Source organism: Theropithecus gelada, chromosome 1 (genome assembly GCF_003255815.1).
Source record: "Theropithecus gelada isolate Dixy chromosome 1, Tgel_1.0, whole genome shotgun sequence".
NCBI classification, from domain to species: domain Eukaryota; kingdom Metazoa; phylum Chordata; class Mammalia; order Primates; family Cercopithecidae; genus Theropithecus; species Theropithecus gelada.
The window spans coordinates 164,339,237-164,358,448 of NC_037668.1; the positions used below are offsets into that span (position 1 = coordinate 164,339,237).

At 52.5% G+C, this 19,212-nt stretch overlaps 1 protein-coding gene across 2 annotated transcripts; it reads left to right on the forward strand.

Annotated features, from left to right (window-relative positions):
- Positions 1-3,913: 3,913 nt before the first annotated feature.
- Positions 3,914-17,268, forward strand: TNNI1 (troponin I1, slow skeletal type). Of its 2 annotated transcripts, XM_025390311.1 has the most exons (9): positions 3,914-4,062; positions 4,366-4,419; positions 8,303-8,336; positions 10,873-10,914; positions 11,481-11,612; positions 13,023-13,112; positions 14,607-14,783; positions 15,703-15,812; positions 16,881-17,268. In XM_025390311.1, the coding sequence occupies exons 5-8, from the start codon at positions 11,487-11,489 to the stop codon at positions 15,808-15,810; spliced, it is 501 nt and encodes a 166-aa protein (XP_025246096.1). In that variant the 5' UTR covers positions 3,914-4,062; positions 4,366-4,419; positions 8,303-8,336; positions 10,873-10,914; positions 11,481-11,486; the 3' UTR covers positions 15,811-15,812; positions 16,881-17,268. The 2 variants fall into 2 exon arrangements, with proteins under 2 accessions (XP_025246096.1, XP_025246089.1); XM_025390304.1 differs by lacking the exon at positions 3,914-4,062 and having other exon boundaries at positions 4,313-4,419.
- The last annotated feature ends 1,944 nt before the right edge of the window (positions 17,269-19,212 follow it).

Below are 19,212 nucleotides of genomic sequence, written 5' to 3' on the forward strand. Positions count from 1 at the left end.
AGCCAGTGGCACTAGAGGCTGAAAATCCCTCCAGGCCTTCTCTCACTGACACCCATCTCACCGTCCCTCTTTCTTGGACTTGCCCCTTCCTCCCACGATCTGGCCAGCTCTGGTTCTCACTCCTTCTGGCAATTCTTCCATCCATTTCCATTGAGCTGGGCAGTCACAGAAGATCTGAGAGTGTACTGACCACAGAGGCCATTCTCCTGAGGCCTGGATTCTTGTCAAGTTTGCCTCAGCCTCTTCCTGGACTTTAAAAGAGGCTAAGGGGGTTCAGACATGGTGGCTCACACTCAGACATGCTATAATCCCAGCACTTTGGGAGGCCAAGACAGGAGGTTTGCTTGTGCCCAGGTGTTCAAGACCAACCTAGGCAATGTAAGGAGACCCCACCTCCATAAAAAATTAAAAAATATTTTGAAAAAGAGGCTAAGGGAAAGCCTCCAGCCTTGTCCCAGGGAGGAGGACCCCATGGAAGTCAGGCTCAGCCTCAGGTCCCTGCACACCCTTAACCCATTTTACAAATGAGGAAGCCAAGGTTCAGAGAGGATGCTGCATAGCTGGGTCAATTCTGCAGTGAACCTAAATTCAGCTTAGTGTCTAGAAGGCCTGCAATAAGGCTAGGGCCAATGCCAGGAGGGGAAACTCATGTGGTCTAGGGTAGGGCTTGCAGATGAAGCTGGATTAGGAATTAGAACAAGGTCAGTTTCAGCATTTTGCATGCTGTGTGCAGAATGGATTGAGAGGGCAAGCGGCCACCTCAGTAAACCAAGCAAGAGAGTAGAGAGCAAGAAGGTGAAGGTTCTAGTAGGTTAGGGATAAAGACAGGGACAGGGATTATATTGGGGTTAAAAGAGGGTTAGTGTTAGGATTAGAATTGGGCTAAAGTTAAGGTTAGGGAAGTGTCTCTGCTTTGTGGGCAGCATGACAGAGCACCGGGCTGGGAGTTAGGAGACCTGACCCCTCACCCTGTGGCCTCTCCTCTGGGGGCCTGGGTTTCCTCACGGGCACACAGATTGGACTGGACAGTCTTCCTGCTCTGGTGTCCTGCGATGCTCTCGGCAAAATCAGAGCTGGCTTTCTGGAAGGCCAGGCAGGCCCTGGTGGGGCTGGATTCTGGCCCACTCTTCCTCAGGGTTGCCTTGTTCTGAAACCTGGGCTGGTTTGTTTCACTGACCCTCCCAGGCTCACTGTTTTCCTGGCTAGTCCCAAGCACAGCCGGAACCATGAAGTCCAGGGCCCAGCAAGGCACTGAAGAATGTATTAGCTTCTCATTGCTGCTGTAACAAGTCAGCACAAATAACCCAAGTTTATTATCTTACCGTTCTGGAGGGCAGAAGTCTGAAGTCAGTCTCCCTGGGCTGCAAGGCAAGGTGTTGGGAGGCCTGCTTCCCTCTGCAGGCTCTAGGGGAGAAGCCGTTCCCTGTCCTTTTTTTGGCTTTTAGAGGCTGCCTGCATTCCTTGGCTCATGACCTCTCTCCATGGTCAAGGCCAGCGGCATAGCATCTTTTCTGACATCTGCTTCCTTCATCACATTTCCTTCTCTCAACCCTGCTTCTCATGACTCACTCAGCTGAGAAGGACACTTGCGATTAGATTGGGCCCACCAAGATAATCCAGGATAATCTCCCCGTCTCAAGTGTCTTAATGTAATCACATCTGCAAAGACCCTTTGCCATCTAAGGTAACAGATTCACATTTGCATTAGGGCCCGGGCACCTATGAGGGCCACTATTCAGCGTAGCACAAACAGTGCTGCCTGGGGCCAGGGCCAGGAGCACTCTTTCTGGCTCTGTGTCTGGGAAGGGTCCTCCCTGACCAGTGAGCATCTGTGTCAGACAGAACCTCAGCTCTGGTACAGCTGTGCCTGCTCTGCAGGGAGAATAGGAAACCTGGCCCCAGGGCAGATGTGCACTGAGAAGGGGTGACCTTTTCTGTAGGCAAGGGCGGGAGGAGAAAGGCTGCGGAGGCGCACTTGGTTGGGGCAGTGAGTGGGCTGCAGGGCTGAGACGTCCAGTGGCGGCCCCTCAGCTGGGTGTGGGCGGCCTGGATCATTGTGGCCTGCTCTGCCCCCACTCCATACATGAAGGAAGATGGGGCTCAGGAGCAAGGACAACAGGGCATGGCATGCTTGCTTTTGAAGGCCACCTTTGAGCGACAGGAGAGAGATGCTGGAGAAGTCAGTGTGTGAACTGGGGCCGAAGGTCATGGTGGATCTCAGAGGGGGAGCTGGAGGCTGGATTCCACGTGGTGTGCAGGGATGGTGGGGATGGAATTGGGACACTGGGGTGAGGGGTCCTGGCCCCATGCTGCCCAACAGAGTGTGAAGATTAGTAACTCTGAGTCTGAGATTCTCCGTGGCTCCTGCCCAAGGAGGGCCCCTGGCTGTGCTATGTTCTCCACGTCTTGCTGTGGACATCTGGCTGCCTACTTTCTTGGCTTGTGTTCACCCTGCTTTGTTCTTCTATTTATCGACCTGTGCTCTTTGTTTTTCCTTTTCAAAAAGCAGGATAATTCATGCAGATCATTCAGTTTTTGAGAATATCAAGGTCTTTTAAGAAAGTTATTGTATAGGCTGGTCATGGTAGCTCATGTCTGTAATCCCAGCACTTTGGGAGCCCGAGGCAGGTGCATCGCTCAAGGCCAGGAGTTTGAGATCAGCCTGGCCAACATAGTGAAACCCTGTCTCTACTAAAAATGCAAAAAATAGCCAAGCATGGTGGCGCATCTGTAGTCCCAGCTACTCAGGAGGCTGAGGCAGGAGAATCACTTGAACCCACTAGGTAGAGGTTGCAGTGAGCCAAGATCACGCCCCTGTACTCCAGCCTGGGTGACAGAGCAAGACTCTGTCTCAAAAAAATAAATAAATAAATAAATAAATAAATAAATAAATAAATAAATAAAAGGAAAGTTATTGTGTAAATTATAATAAGCTGAGGCAGTAAACTCCAGTAGGCTTATCTGCAAAGGCCCTGAATTCCTGCTCCCTCTGGCTGATCCTCTTGGCTGGAGTCCACCTCCATTATCCATTCCAGCCTCTCCACTTGGAATCCTATGCCCCCAACCCCCATGTCTCCCTAGACCCTGTCCTTTCTTCCTGGCAGCTTTCTCGCATAGAGGCTTCTCAAAGTTGACCCGACCAGAACAGAATTAGAGCAACCTCTATTAGGCAGCAGAATGTCGGTGTAGAGAGGGCAGGGCCTTTACCTCTGTGGGCACTGGGTTGTGTCTCCTTAGGACACCCCTGCCCATTACTCTCTCCCTCTCCAAATGGGGAGCGTGGCTGGGACTCCCTAACCTCCTGCTTGCGAGGCCTCTCTCTGGCCTCCGAGAGGGTCAGTGTCCTGCCCCAACCCATGAGATGACACACTATAATAGCCACAGGATTAACATAGCAGGCATTGTCTTTCTCTGACTATAGGGTGGGTATTATGTGTTCATCAACTGTCCTAAAAATACCCAGTAAACAGGTGCAGCCCCTGTGGCTCCAGTCCCCTGGGATCTGTTGGCTTCTGGCTGGAGATGAAGATTAGGGCAGGGGAGAGGTGAATTAGTCTCACTGAGTTCCTGGCATGAAACTTGGGTGTTTTTTGGAACCCAGGGAATCTAGATTCCAGGAAACCCACCTGGAGTGGCATGCAGAGTGTCTGCAGACCCTCAGACCTCCCTGAGCGGAAAGGTGGGCCCTGCTGCCACTGCCGTTCTGCTCAGCCCTGGAAACACTCACTGGGGTCAGCCTGCAACACCGCTCACATCACTCCCCACAGCCAGGCACTCTCCTATCCCACGTGCACCTGAGCCACCGAAAAACCCCGGAAGGTTGAGTCTTTAGCCCTCTTGGGCTTTTGGAGCATGGGTTTGGGGGCCTCATTTCCATAATGCCTTATAAGAGATGCAGGGTTAGCCCAATGGTCCTCTTCCCCCAGCTGCTACTTGCCCTTCTGGGCCTTCCCTGTGGCCCCTTGCTCTCCCTCATTCCCCCTCCCGGTCCCATCTCTGTTCAGTCCCCACACCTGGTCTGGCTGTTCGTTCTTTCCCTTTCTGCAGCTTGAGTCTCCCCAGGTGGGTGCTGGTTTCACTCAATCGGTGGCACCTATGTGCACAGAATTTGCCTCTGCTCCTGAGCCACAAACTCGCGTGGCTTTCGGCCTGTGTGCCTGTTGTGTGCATCGCAGCACGCATCTGCCCTGTGAGGTGTGCGTGTGTGTGTGTGTGTGTGTGTGTGTGTGTGTGTGTGTGTGTGTGGTGGGAGGGGTGCAAGGGAGGAGGGGCAGCAGGAGGGGGCAGTGGGTCTGTTCTATTTTTACCGGCCAGTTGCTGCTGGCCACAGTTTTCATAGCCTCCCCTCGGCTCTGCCCCTCACAGTCTGCGGTCTACAGTGAGGCACAGGCCAGCCCAGCTCCACGAGGACTGAACAAGGTAAGCGCCTGCAGCCCAGGACTTCAGATCTAGGTTGATCCCAGGCAGAGAACCTGGGGCTTTTGTTTAAGGAGAAAGCGAGGTCTTGGAGCTGGAGAAAACCGTTTCTTGCCTGTACAGTTGGTTTGTTGGTAGAACATTCCTAAAATACTCCCACAGCATTTTGTCCCACAGAATGGCCTATCTCTTGCAAAACTGTTGTGAGAGGTGAAAACTTTTCCTGGCTATTTGGAAGCTGGGAGTGAGGAGAAGAATCTTCCATGAGGTTCCTTAGGAGCCCCAAGGCTGCCTAAGGGATGATGTTTTCACACAGGATGCCCAGCAGGGTGTGGGAGGGATAGTGCACCCAGGGGAAGGGGTGGCCCTGGGATCAGAGAGCTGGGTGAGCGCTCAAAGTCAGCAATACCTGCAGCGGAGGAGAAGGAGGGTGCCCGGTGTGCAGGACTCCCAGGGAGCGTAGAAGGCAGGGCCAGAGCCCCCTGCTGAGCAAGGAAACTATCTTGCTTCTGTGTTCTTTGTCTTTGAGCGAAGCTGTTAGCTCCCTTTGCCCATCCCTCTGTACTGCAGCACAAGAGCAGGGGAGGGCAGACCGGCAACCCCTCTTGACCGCTCCTGCTCAGAGCTCCTGGCTCTGAGGAGCAGCAGTAGATACTGGGGGTCCTCTTGGAGGAAGGCAATGGTGGCAGCATTTTGGGTTGAGGCACAAGAGCCAGTGAACACATAAGCCAGGGCAGTATCCACAGGGCAACCCAAGGCTTGGGGCAGGGGGCCATGTGGCAGTCCCTGACTTGGGTGAGGGCTGAAGGCAGCACCTACCACCGGGTTTGGGAGTCACAGTCCCACAGCAACTCTGAGATTAGGCTTTGCTGTTCAGAGCTCAAGATGGGGGTATGGTGTGTGGTAGGCAGCCCAGCACCATGGGCTTGGGAGTGTTAACCGTCAGGCAAGGAAGACAGGGATGCCCTTGAATGGGGTTCCAAGGTCAGGGGGTGGGGAGCAGGGGGAAGCACATGAGCCTAACTAGATACTTGTGGATGTGATCATTGGGTGTGCAGAGATCAGTTCTTTCCCCTATATATTCACTTTCTCTCTCTCTCTCTCTCTCACACACACACACTCTCACACACAGTCACTTACACACATTTACACACACAGACTTAATCTCATAGTCTAGTTGATAGTCCCTGCCATGCTGCAGAGCCTCAAGAAAGGGAAAGCCCAGCTCTGAGGCAACCACCAGAGACTCTTTGCTCCCTCCCGTGGGTGGAGGATTTTCTCATTATCTCCTTGCTTGCTACTTGTGGAGGAGATGGAATCCTGGCTCTCCAAGCCTTCCCGTGCTATCTACATCCTGACTTATCAGTCCTTGCTTGACTTCCACAGAGCCTGGCAAGGGCCCCCGTCTGGTGGGTGTCAGAGCACAGGCTCAGGCCTCTTGCCTGACGTGGGACCCCTTGGTCTGGCATTTGTCAGTGAGGCAGGCTGGGGGCAGGTCCCAGAGCTTGGCATGAGGTGCAAATTGGCCTTGGCAGGTAGGGCCCCACACTGGGGACAGTTGGCTCTCTGAGGGAGAGAGGGAGGCATGATCACTGCCAAATGCCCACCAAGGACAAGGCACATCCCAGGGAGACAGACACAGACCTGGTGCCCTCTGGACACTGGCATTCCTGGAGGCTGATGATGGACAGAGGGGCCTGGAGGTGGCTCTTCGCCAGCTGGTGTTTCCTTTGGATTTCCTCAGCATCTTTGGAGAAGCAGAACCCTCAGAATAAGCAGCTGCCTATAAAATCTAATTCCAGCCAAGCATCTCAGGAATTCGTGGATTGTCTCCATACCCCTCCCTCTGTACCCCAGCATGACAGCTGAGATTCTGGGGTCACACTACCCCTCCATCTCCTCCACCCGAGCCTTCCCCTCCCCTGGTGGTGGAGGCAGAGGTGGAGGCAGAGGTGGAGGGAGGCCCAGAAGGCTTTCTGATCCACTGGTAGATTCAGGGGAGGTGGCCAAAGCATGTTCACTGGGGCTGGGACAGTGCTTCATGGGCACAAAGTGAAAGGAGAGAATTAGGGCAGAGGAAGGGGTGGCTCTGGGATGAAATTATTGGCAGGCACTTTGCAAGTGTACTTTAATTCCCCGCCTCCCAGACCCCACAACCAGGTTCTTGAACCAAGTCCACACTCCTGACGCTGAGCTCCATGCCTGCCCTCCCCTCCACACACACACTGGGCTGTCCCACCCTTTACCTCACAGCCTGGCTCAGAGTTTCTGTGCGCCCCTGCACACCTGCTCCCCACCTCAGCTGTCCCCTTCGTTTCCCTGAGCTTTTGCACAGTCCCTCCCTCCTCTGGCATTGGAATGCTCTGTGTCCAGGCCCAGGCAAGACGGTGAATTATGTCTGGCTTTGGAACATCTCCCTCTGCAGCCTCATGGACCCCCTCTTTGGCCTGGGCCCCAGGATCACCTGGTCAGGGGGCTTCAAATTGTGCTCCATGACCAAGTATCCTCACAGAAGACCACAGGGCTGCTATGGTAACCCCCTTCAACCAGTGCCATTTGGCTCTTTTTGTTTGTTTGATTTTTAAGTTCAGGAGTACATGTGCAGGATGTGCAGGTTTGTTACGCAGGTAAACATGTGTCATGGAGGTTTGTTGTATCAATTATTTCATCACTCAGATATGAGAGACGTATCCATTAGTTATTTTTCCTGATCCTCTCCCTCCTCCCACCCTCCACCTTCTGATAGGCAAAATGCCATGTTGCTTATACTGATTGGATTTATTTTACTTCCAAGTAAGATTTGGTTAGAACAAAGGATTCAACCAAATAAAATTAATTAAATATTATTTTAATTAATATTAATTAATAATAAACATCAAGTGGAAACCAACTGATTTAACCCCTAATTTTGCAGAGAGGAAAACCAACCCAGAATGGGGAAAGATAGACTTGGGTGAACACAGGATTTGCCCTGCCTCGCGGCTTATCCTCCCCCACTCAGAGCCTCTCACTGCCCCACCCTGGGGGTGCCAGTTGTATTACCATCTGTGGATGGAGTTGTGCCACATAGCAGCTACCCGTATTCCAGCATCCACTCTGCTCATTCACTTTCCAGGCCTTCCTCTCTCTGAGCCTTTCAATGACCACTCTTAATCCACAGGATAAAATCTAAACTCAGCCTGTCCTTCAAGGCCCTCAAGAGTGAGCTACAATCTCAATTTTTTTTTTTTTTGAGAAGGAGACTCATTCTGTCACCCAGGCTGGAGTGCAGTGGCACGATCTCGGCTCACTGCAACCTCCGCCTCCTGGGTTCAAGCAATTCTTCTGCCTCAGCCTCCTGAGTAGCTGGGATTACAGGCGTGCACCACCACGCTCGCTAATTTTTGTATTATTAGTAGAGATGGGGTTTCACCATATTGGCCAGGCTGGTCTTGAACTCCTGATCTCATGATCTGCCCACTTCGGACTCCCAAAGTGCTGGGATTACAGGCATGAGCCACTGTGCCTGGTTGCTCTCACTTTCCAAGCATATTTCCTATGGACTCCATTCTGTTCTCCACCGGGCTTAGCAAGCTTTATCTGGAAAGGGCCAGATAGCTTTGTAGCTCACATAAGGTTTCTGTTGCATATTCTTAAAAAAAAAAAAAAAAAAAATCTTGCAACTCTTTAAGTAAAAACAGGCAGGGGCCCAGGTTAGGCTTCTGAGTTGTAGTTGGGTGACCCCTGCCCTGCAACCCTGTACCATCTTGACCTGCTGGAATCCAGTGTGTCTGATTTCTTCCTTTTGTATTCTGACTCTGTCTCCTAGGCTGGGCTCCCAAGGCCCAGCTGGGTGGGGGGCAGGGGTTTCTACTTTCCCTCATGAACTGTTCCTCTGTGCCCCCAGGTGCTGTCCCACTGCCACCATGCCGGAAGTGTAAGTAGTCTCACTGCCATCTGGGGCCCCAGGAAGGCAAGTCCCTTTGCCACAGACTTCAGCCCCACAGTGGAGGCACCGTGTTTTCAACCCCCAAAGCTTTCCCCTAAGAGACCAGGTCCTCAAACAGGGACAGCACTTGATGGTCTTCCCCGTGCTGCCTGTGTCCTCCCAGCCATTGAGCAGAACTCACTCTCAGGTTGCCCTGGGAGCGCCTTTTTGGCCTGTGCCTCAGAGTTTTTCTGTCTTGATCTAACACGTGAATTGCGTGTACCAGGCCACCACTTAACACTGACACAGTAGGTGAACAAAGCTTTGGGAATTTACCCACACACCCACAGATGGATGCTTTCATGTTACTGGAACCCTACCCTAAGGCTTCCCTCCCCTTCCACCACTTCTCTCCAACTTACGATGCCCAGTACCTCCCAATAAGAATGCCCGGTAGTCCAAAGGGCTGTTGAGTTTTTATTCTGTTCTGCCGGAACCTTGAACTGCTCCCCCTGCCTGATGCCTGATGACTCTCTGGCTCACTGTTGTCACCGGCCCCCTCCTTCCCCAAGCTGGTCTGCAAGGTTCTGCGGCCGCACATGTAATCCTCATTGTTCATACTCACTCTGTGTTCTGCTCTTTCCCTGTCCTTCCTGTGATGGATGCCTGAAGTGAGGTAAGTGGTATTTGGGGTATCTCTGTCCTGGTTAACTCTTCTGACTAGTAAAGGTGGGAAGGTGGGGTTGGCATTTGAGGAGAGGGGAGAGCTTGTGTTAAGCCCTGGTGGGAGTCTGGGAGGTGTAGGGTATTTAGTGGCTGAACAAATTCCCAGGAGATGGAAACATCAGGCGAAGATTCTGGATGTGGGGTCTCCTAGTGTCCAGGGAGTTGCTGTGCCAGTGTACAATGTCACTGGAAGGTTGTCCTGGGACTGGTACTGCAGCAGGGCTGGGTGTGACTGCATCTTTGCTGAGCACAAGCTCTTCCTCACCCACTCTGAGAGCTGGTCCAGTCCTGGGAGGACCATCCTATTCCATGCAAAGCTGATCCTGTGCAAAGCTATATTTGAGGGGTAAGGGATAGTCATTGGGTTATTCCACTCTTGCCCAGTGGCTGAACATTGAGCGAGGAGCAAAGAGATGTCCTTAAATCCCTCAGGTGTTAGATAACCCTGACACTGGCCATTCTATACACTCCAGACTTAACAGGCTACTGAGATCACAGCCTATACACAGTCCAAGGATGGGGATGGCAGGGATAGGGATGGGGACTCAGGGATGGCAACAGTGCGAATTAGCGGTATTGATGGAGGAGACATTTGGCACAGAGATTCTCGGAAAGAATTGAAAATGTTACATTTGAACATTCATATGAATGTTGAAGTTTTGCTGAGGCTCGTATTTAAGTGAATCCTCACTGACTGATGGTCAGACGAGGTGACCATCAGCTCACTCACCAAGCGGTGGGGAAACAAGATAGCAGTAAAACATTTGCCATGTGTACATTACGGTGTGTAAACCGTGGAGGTAATGCTTAGAGTCATAGGCTCTTTCTTTTGAAATCACACTTATCTGAAATGTAACAAAAATCTTTAGGAGAGGAAAAGACAAACAAACCACTCTGAACAGTCAGAATAGAAGTTACACATTCCATTTGCTGAAACTCATCCATTGTCTCTCATGAGAACTTCCCTCTCAAAGCCTAATCACTTCTACTTTACACCCTGGAATAACATTGGAGAGCCATGCTCTCCCAGCTTGCAGCACATTAAGTCTAGGTAGGATGCTTCCTGCTGGCAATGAGAAGTGATTGCCTGTGGCCCGGAAGAGATACTAGTGCTCGAAAGGCATCACAGTCTCATTAGTTGGGGGCCAAGCAGCCCTACTCACCTTTGCCACCCCTGAGGGACCACTGTCACAGGGCTAGGACTAGTAAGCAACAACATGTTTAGGATTTCTGATAAGAAGATTAAACAGTGGTTTTATATCTTAGAAAGATTTGGATGGGTGATGTTAACATTTTTAAAAGTTTTGAGGTCTACATAGATACATTTCATTTATTTGGGAAATTCACGGCTTATTTATGCAGCATGATAGATCATCAAGGTATTGCTGTATTACTACCTGGAGTGTGAAAACATACATAGCTTTTATGCTTTTCAAAGGATTTGCACATCCATGATCTCATTTCATCTGCAATAACTCTGTGAACTAAGCAAGGGGGGGGGGTCATAATATCCTTATTTACAGATGAGGAAAGAGGTGCCTGTAGAAGCCATGTGACCCTCATAGTATCTTACAAGATTTCAGCAGCAGCAGAATCAGAGTGGGAAGTTAAGGCTTCAGCCCCTAGGTCAAGGTAGCTGACTGCAGCCTTGTCTGAACTGCAGGGGTTAAATCACAAAGATGAGCTTTTAAGGCACCACAGGGTGAGCAGAGGATTCTGGATAAAGACAGAGAACCCTAGCTGGCACTTGTCTTGGCCTAGACCAGAATTCCAGTTCTGCAGCCTCTGCTTCACCACCTGTCTCTCTCTCTTCTTGCTCACAGAGAAAACCCAAGATCACTGCCTCCCGCAAACTCTTGCTGAAGGTGAGGCTGGGGGCTGGCTGCAGGGAGATGCCCAGTGGGAGGCAGAGGGGCAGAGAGCCGACTCTGAAGGGATGTGGAGGGTTATGGAAAGGAGAAAGGAAGGAGGCCAGAGTGAGGATGATGAGGGGCAGAAGGAGTCCAGCATTGCTGGAGCCAGTGCCAGGCTCAGGTGGTCAGTGGGTGGGATCCTCGAGTATGGATCCTGGCACCCACCTGGGGTCCCTAGAGTAGGTGGTGACCAGCTTCAGAGTGGGAAGCTACTCGTGCAGGCAGAGAGACTTCCTTTATTCTCGTATGTGTTTTTCTCTTTGGAGCTTTGTGAGTCAAAACAGACAGTAAGTGGGTAAGAGGAAGACTGTCAGGGGAAAACAAGTTCCAGGACTCCAGGAACATTGTGTGTGGCCACTTGGTGTACCCTCACGCATAGCCTGTCCGTGGCCGCTGCATACACTTCTACACTGGACGGTGGTCTCAGAGTTGGCCCAGCCTGGGGCTGTCCTCGCCTCATTCCCTGATGCCGGGTGGGAGATGCGAGGCCCCCAGCTCAGCAGGTTTGTTCTGTCCAGAGCCTGATGCTGGCCAAGGCCAAGGAATGCTGGGAGCAGGAGCATGAGGAGCGCGAGGCTGAGAAGGTGCGCTACCTGGCAGAGCGCATCCCCACACTGCAGACGCGTGGCCTGTCCCTCAGTGCCCTGCAGGTGAGCCCGGCAGGTGGGGCAGGGCAGGATGGGGTTGGAGGCACTATGTGGGTGGCTCCAGGGACCAGGCGGCAAGAGCCTGAACTAACACCAGCTCAAGGTTCCATAATTTACAGGGCACCCCTCACTTCCATGGTCTCATTTAATCTTCACAACCACCTGTGAGGTAGGAACATTAGATTCCATTTTACAGGCACTGAACTGAGCCTTAGAGGGGAGGCGTGACTTGCCTGGGCTGGGCGGAGCCAGGGGCCCAGTTTCACAAGCAGTCAGGGTGGTGGCATGGAATGGGGAGGCGGCCAGGGTTTGGAGAAGCCCCACTTCTCCAAGGACTTGTCTATCCTTTCTTAGAGCTTGGTCTTTAACGTTTTCAGAACACTGGTAAATTATTTAAATGCCAGTGATTACAGAGAAAAGAGACTGGAAGGAAATACATCAAAATGTTACTAAGTATCCCTGGGTGGTGGTATCACTAGGTATTTTAATTTTTATTATTTTTGTTTAATACATAGTTTTCAAAATGTCTAAAATTAAAACATTACTTTAATCATAAGAAAACTATTTTATTTTGCTGGGCACAGTGGCTCATGCCTGTGACCCTAGCATTTTGAGAGGCTGAGGTGGGAGAATCACTTGAACCCCAGAGTTTGAGACCAGCCTGGGCAACATAGTGAAAGTGAGACCTTGTCTCTATAAAAAATTAAAATAATGAGATGGGAGGATCACTTGAGCCCAGGAGGTTGAGGCTGCAATAAGCCGCGATGAAAGAATACTCTTTTTTTGAGACAGAGTCTCACTCTGTTGCCCAGGCTGGAATGCAATGGCATAATCTCGGCTCACTGCAACCTCCACTTCCCATGTTCAAGCCATTCTCCTGTCTCAGCCTCCTGAGTAGCTGGGACTACAGGTGCATGCCACCATGCCTGGCTAATTTTTGTAGTTTTAGTAGAGACGGGGTTTCACCATATTGGTCAGGCTGGTCTTGAACCCCTGACCTCAGGTGATCCACCCACCTTGGCCTCCCAAAGCGCTGGGATTACGGGGATGAGCCACCATGCCCAGCCAAGAATACTGTTTTTTGTTTTTATGTTGTAGTTGTTGTTTTGAGATGGAGTCTCACTCTGTCGCCAGGCTGGAGTGCAGTGGTGTGATCTTAGCTCATTGCAACCTCTGCCTCCTGGGTTCAAGCAAAAGAATACTGTTTTTTAAGAAAGCACGACATATAGACAGGAGAACAGAGGGCATACCCTTTGAACTATTGCCTGTCATGAGCCTCAGAGTGGAGGAAACTGTCAGCTCCTCTCTGGATCCCAGGTCTTGCAAAGGGGCTGGGGAGAGGGTCAAGCGCTGGAAACTGATGGCTCTGTTCCCCTCTTCTTCGCGCCTGCCTGATCCATCTGCCGCCCCCAGGACCTGTGCCGGGAGCTGCATGCCAAGGTAGAGGTGGTGGATGAGGAGCGATATGACATTGAGGCCAAATGTCTCCACAACACCAGGGAGGTGAGTCTAAGGAAGGGAAGGGGCATGGCCAGGATGGGCTAGGCAGGGGCATGGGCACAGATGCATCAGCCATGGGAGGTCCCCTCCTTCCGCAGGGCCTGGAGGGGGCCACTTAAGCAGGAAGCTTTGGTTTCTCCGCCCTAGCCCCATAGGGCTGGAGATGGGCAGAGTGGATAATCACACATGAAAAGTACAAACTTCCTCCTTACCTGCCATGTGGGCTCATCAGCCTAACAGAAGCCGCTCTCTTTATCCACCCACACAAATAATCATATGCCTGTTAATAACGTCTTACCTTTGTGAAGTGCTTTCATGTGTGTTATAGCCTTTGATCCTCCCTATAGGCCTGTGGATGAAGTAGGGGCTATTTGCACCTTGCAGAGGAGAACACTCAGGATCAGAGAGGCCAAGGACTTGTCCTAGGTTGCACAGTGGTGGTCCTGGGACAAGTGCTGGTCTCTGGCTCCCACTTCGGTACTCTGTGCTCCCTTAGCATGGAGTGTGGGAGGATTAACTCCATCCAGACCCTGCTCCAGTGGGGTGGGGCAGAACAGGGAAGGACAGGGCTCCTTTGGGTCATTTGTCCAAGCAGTGAGGAGGGGGCAGGGAGGTAGCACAAGTCACTTCCCTCCTTCCCACTTCTGCCCACCGGGAATGATATGTGGGGTCACCAAGCTCCTAAGAATTCCCTCTAGAGATCACACCCTGGAAATTCCTCCAGGGGTCTAGGACCTGGAAGTTTATTACCCTGCTGGACCAAGGCTGTGAGCTGCTTTGAAGGCTCACTGGGAAGGAATAAGTTAGAAGCAGGGATGAGGCTACAGGAACAAAAGGAAGCAACCCTGCACTCCAAATAGGGCTTCCAAACCAGACAAGTCTCAGTCTGGTGGAGCTACCCCTTTTATTCAAGGTTACAGTATTAGCAATGGCTAATAGGCTTTATCTGTCTGATTAACTATCCATTTATCAGCAAATTGTGCAGTGGCTATTTGCAAAGGGGTGGGTGGGTCTGACTGTCCTAGAGCAGGGTCTCCAACTCTTGGGCTGTGGACCAGTACTAATCCGTGGCCTGTTAGGAACTGGGCTGCACAGCAGGAGGTGAGCAGTGGGTGAGTGAGCATTCCCACCCGAGCTCTGCCTCCTGTCAGATCAGCGGTGGCATTAGATTCTCACAGGAGTGTGAACCCTATTGTGAACTGTGCACGCGAGGGATCTAGGTTGCACACTCCTTATGAGAATCAAACTCATGCCTGATGGTCTGAGGTGGAACAGTTTCATCCTGAAACCACCCCACCACCTCTCCGTGGAAAAAGCGTCTTCCACAAAACCAGTCCCTGGTGACGAAAAGGCTGGTGACTGCTGATAGGTCTGGCTTCAAGGGTGGACAAATTAAGGTGTATCTCTGGCTGGAACCCTAGCAATCTGAGGTCCTTAGGAAGGGTGCCCTGTGGCTAGCTCCCTCTCCGGTGAGCCCCGGGCGCTTCTCACCTGCAGATTAAGGACCTGAAGCTGAAGGTGATGGACCTCCGTGGGAAGTTCAAGCGCCCGCCCCTGCGTCGGGTCCGTGTCTCGGCTGACGCCATGCTCCGGGCCCTGCTGGGTTCCAAGCACAAGGTGTCCATGGATCTGCGGGCCAACCTCAAGTCTGTGAAGAAGGAAGACACAGAGAAGGTGAGGTCCCTTTCCTCAGAACCTTCCACCCTCTTCCCTACCAGCTTTCCCCTTGTCAACCCCTCACATGGCCTCAGGCAGGCCCAGGAGCTCCTGTTGGAGGCCAGTCAGCTTGACAGAGAGAATGTTCTAGAATGTTTTGGAAGACCAGTGTGGGAAGAAAGAAAGAAGACTTGCTCCCTTCCTTCAGGCTGTTCCCAGTCTGATGAAGAAACTAGGACATAAAGAAGGCTAGACCCCAGACTGAGACATGAAGTAAAAATTTTGTTCCCAGTGTGAAGAGAACGTGGAGATTTAGGGTAATGTTGGAGGTGACTGCCTGGTCACCACAGGGAAAGGAGACAGCAGCTCATCTTGGTGATAGCCACACACGAGCACAGACATTAGAGAACTGAGTTCAACCACCCAGCAACAAATTATTCAAAGTTGGTTGAACTCACAGTATATGTGCCCCAAGTTGATAGGCTCTGTAAGGAACAGGGATGACAGGAACATAGTCTCTGGCCCAAGAAGCTTCAGAGGAGAAGAGATAAGCCAGGCAGTATACTGAGGAAATGGAAAAGCAGTCACATTCACAGGGGAAGGCTTCTTGGAAGAGGTGGCCTTGAGCCTGCAGAGTGCCAGACCAGGAGGGTGGCATGGGGCCTGGGAGGAGGTTTTGCTGAGGTGCATTGAGGTGGGAACTAGCCCCGTAGCTGCCACTATCACCCAGTGCTCCCAAGCCACACAGCTTCCTGTGGGGCCTCGGCTTGGCCCGTGTCCACCTGCCTGGCTGAGTCCTAGGACCTAAACAGCTGGGGAGGGGCATTGGGATTTCTTATCACCTGAGGAGACTGGTTTTCTATCACCCCGCTTCTCTTGAGCTGGGGGGGGGCATCCAGCCTGGTAAGTCCCTGATGTGTGTGCCACTTGTCCACAGGAGCGGCCTGTGGAGGTGGGTGACTGGAGGAAGAATGTGGAGGCCATGTCTGGCATGGAAGGCCGGAAGAAGATGTTTGATGCTGCCAAGTCTCCGACCTCACAATAGAGGTACCTAGAGATCAGCTCCCTTCTCTGGGGTCCATCAGAGTCTAGAGGATAATGAGGGAGTCCATGATGGGCAGGCAGGTTGTACTCAGTGTGGTGCAGGGACAAAGGCACTGATGAGACTGATTTGAGTCGGCTCTCCTGGGCTCAGTCCTGGCTCCAGCACCGTGATATCTTGGGCATGTCATTTCTGTTTGGGGACCCTTTTTGTTCCCCTCCTCTATGAAATTGGGGGCTGTGTTAAATCAGTGGTTCTCCAAGTGTGGTCCCGGGACCAGCAGCATCTACATCACCTGGGATGCAAATGATCACCCCCCACCCCAGGTCCACTAAATTGGAAACTCTGGGGTGAGACCAGCCTTCCAGGTGATTCTGATGCACATGAGAGTTTCAGAACCACTAGGTTAGAGGATCCCTGGGGTCCCTTCATCTCTGACTTTCTGAGAATCTATGCTCTTTTAAATACCTCCTGGTGATGTCCTTTATTTGTGCTCCCTGCGAAGTACCCAGCACTCACAGTACCTGTTCCCAAGGAGCTACCACTCAGAGAAGCTAAGACTTCCCACTCTCTGAGGAAAAAGCTGGAGAAACTGGGCCAAGCAAGGAAATCAGGCCACATAAAACCCTCTGTGGAAGTGCTGAGAGAATGTGCAGTAGGGCAGGCATCCACCAGATAGCACTGGTCGGAGCAGGCTTTCTGGAGAGGAGGAGCTCTCTGAGGACGTGATGGGCAAGTGTTAGCTGATAAAGGGAAGGGCACGTTAAAGGGCTGATGGCGCAACAGAAGCATGGAGGTGGGAATTAACCACCCACAGAGTAGCATGGCAAGGCCAGGTAAGAGCTGAGGGCCGCAGTGCGGAGGAGCAGTGTGAGGGGTCCCAAAAGGGGAGAAACTGTGCCTGTGGGCTGAGAAGCTGAGGTCTTGTAGGAGCCCCTATGAATGAAGATCCAGCCAGGGGTGCGCTAGGGGTGAGAAGCCCTGGAGACTGCATGTGCTGTAGGTAAGTCAGGGATTCATGCACTGCACACAGGTCCCCGGGAACTGATGGCTTCGCCTCTTTGTCCCTACAGGCCAGCTTGCTGTGCTGCGCTCTGAGCTCCTGCTTCATGCTTCTTCTCCAACCCAGCTCACTCACTTCTCTGCCCATGTCTGGAGCATCCCTTCCCACCTCCCCCCTCACTTCTTCCCTCCAGCCTGCATGCCCTCCTCTGGAACTGGGATTAAAGAGATATCCAAGAGGCAGGACAAACACGAGTGTCTGAAGACCTCACCCCAGCAGGGTGGGCTCCCACCCATCCATGAGGCACTTGGGGCTTCCCAGCTACCCTGTGGTGTAACAGGTGGAGGACGAGGAGGGAGTGAGAGCACCTTTCCTCTAGCCCTGTGCCACACCCCTTCTATGTGTGTACAGTGTCCACAGCCATCTTCATTAAAAACCCAGTTTCCTGGTCATTTCTGCAGCTCTGACTGTGAGCACGGAGAAGAAAGGGAAGACTTGGGGCTTGTGAAGAGAGGGCTGTGCTGGGCTCCAGTCAGCCTGTCTGCAGTCCACAGTCCAGGATCTGAAGGGAGGGCTAAGGAATTGGTGGCTGCTTGCCAGGGTCCCCTGGGGCCCCTTCTGCTGAGTCCCTGTGATGTCACACAGCACACACTCACCACCCAGGATGCTCAGCTCACCAGAGCCCTGACCTCGGAGAACTGACCCTGTCCTGCCCCTGACTCTGGCCATCAGAAGAGGCCTCTCCATTCAGAGCCGCTTCTCCTGCCGGATTTCATACTCTCGTTCCTCTGCAAAGCTAGATTAACTCTCCCTGATGTCTGCTGGGTGTACCTGACTGCTCCGGGCTGAGAGGTCAGGGCACTTTCAATCCCTCACCTAGTCCAGCTGCACAGGGCAGGAGGCCTCACAGAAGAGATACTTGCAGTTCCAGGCCTGGCCACCAGGTGACTCCTTCCTTCTGTCCTGGGCACTCCTGTCCATCCCGCCTCTGCTCTCCCCACTTTCACTCACCCTCCTCCCTTCACACTCCTGTACTGGTCCTATCCCCCAGGACTGATTCTTTCCCGGAGGGGGGGCGGCCACTTATCTGTCCTCTGGCTCAGGTCCTTTCTCCATCCCACTCACTTCTGGGTCCAAACCCTGGTGAGGGCATAGGGCATGCTGGGGTGGAGTAGGGGTCTGGGGCAGCCCCTCTTCCCCCATCATACTTGTGAGAGAGGCTCCTGTGAAGCAGAGACCAAAGTTCTGACTTTCCTTTTTTTCTTTTTTCTTTTTTTGAGATGGAGTCTCGCTCTGTCACCCAGACTGGAGTGCAGTGACATGATCTCGACTCACTGCAACCTCCGCCTCCCAGGTTCAAGCGATTCTCCTGCCTCAACCTCCTGAGTAGCTGGGATTACAGGTGTGTGCCACCACACCCGGCTAATTTTTGTATTTTTAATAGAGACAGGGTTTCACCATGTTGGTCAGGCTGGTCTTGAACTCCTGAACTCGTGATCCGCCCACCTTGGCCTCCCAAAGTGCTGGGATTACAGGCGTGAGCCACCGTGTCCGGTCAAGTTCTGACTTTTCAGGGCAGTGGGATAGTGACTTCTAAGCTAAGCCTGCAAGGGAAGTGGCTGGTTCCAGATCTAGGGTCCCTTGGCTTTTTGACCACCGCAGCACTGGCCCCAGGAGGGGCTGAGTTATCAGAGCAGCAATCCTTCCACCCACCCTACTGAGTCCCCATTCTGCCCTCAAATCCCATGTATTATCTGCCATAAATGCCAGAAATTGGTACAAAGTGCAGTGCCAGCTACTCCCTGGGGCATGGTCTGGCTCCGTGGGCTGCTGGCCTGCCAGCCCCTTTCAGAAAACATGGCAGTGGGAACCAGCAACTTGGGCTACCTTAGGGGAAGCAGCACTCTGCCCAGGGTTCTTGCTATAAATAGGTCAGTGGGCAGAGAGGCAGATGTGTGCAAAAAGCACAACCCCAATCACACACACAAACCTGTAGGCACAGACACACCCAGTCTCAATGCACGAAGTTGGAGAACCTGACAGGGCTGGTCCAGGCCACAGAGGATGGGGTTAGGCTTCATGCCTTCATGCCCAGGCAGCCACAGAAACCCACTCTTCCCCGCCTCACAGGGCTCCTCCGGTTGGCCTGGGTCCAAAGCAGTCTCCTTGTTTCACCTTTTCCAGCCCTTCCCTAGAGCCTGGCCCCAAGTTCCAGAGTCAAATCCCAGTTTTGCAGTCAACTATTAACCTGGGGCCCTGGCAGATTGGGGTATCCACCCAGTCATGTAAAGGCAGGAGACCTGCTCTGGGCCTGACTCAAAGCAAACATGTGGGTGCAGAAGGCCCGTGGGAGGAGGAGGAGGTGGGGCCCACTCAACACACCTAAGCCTGTGGCCCTCTAG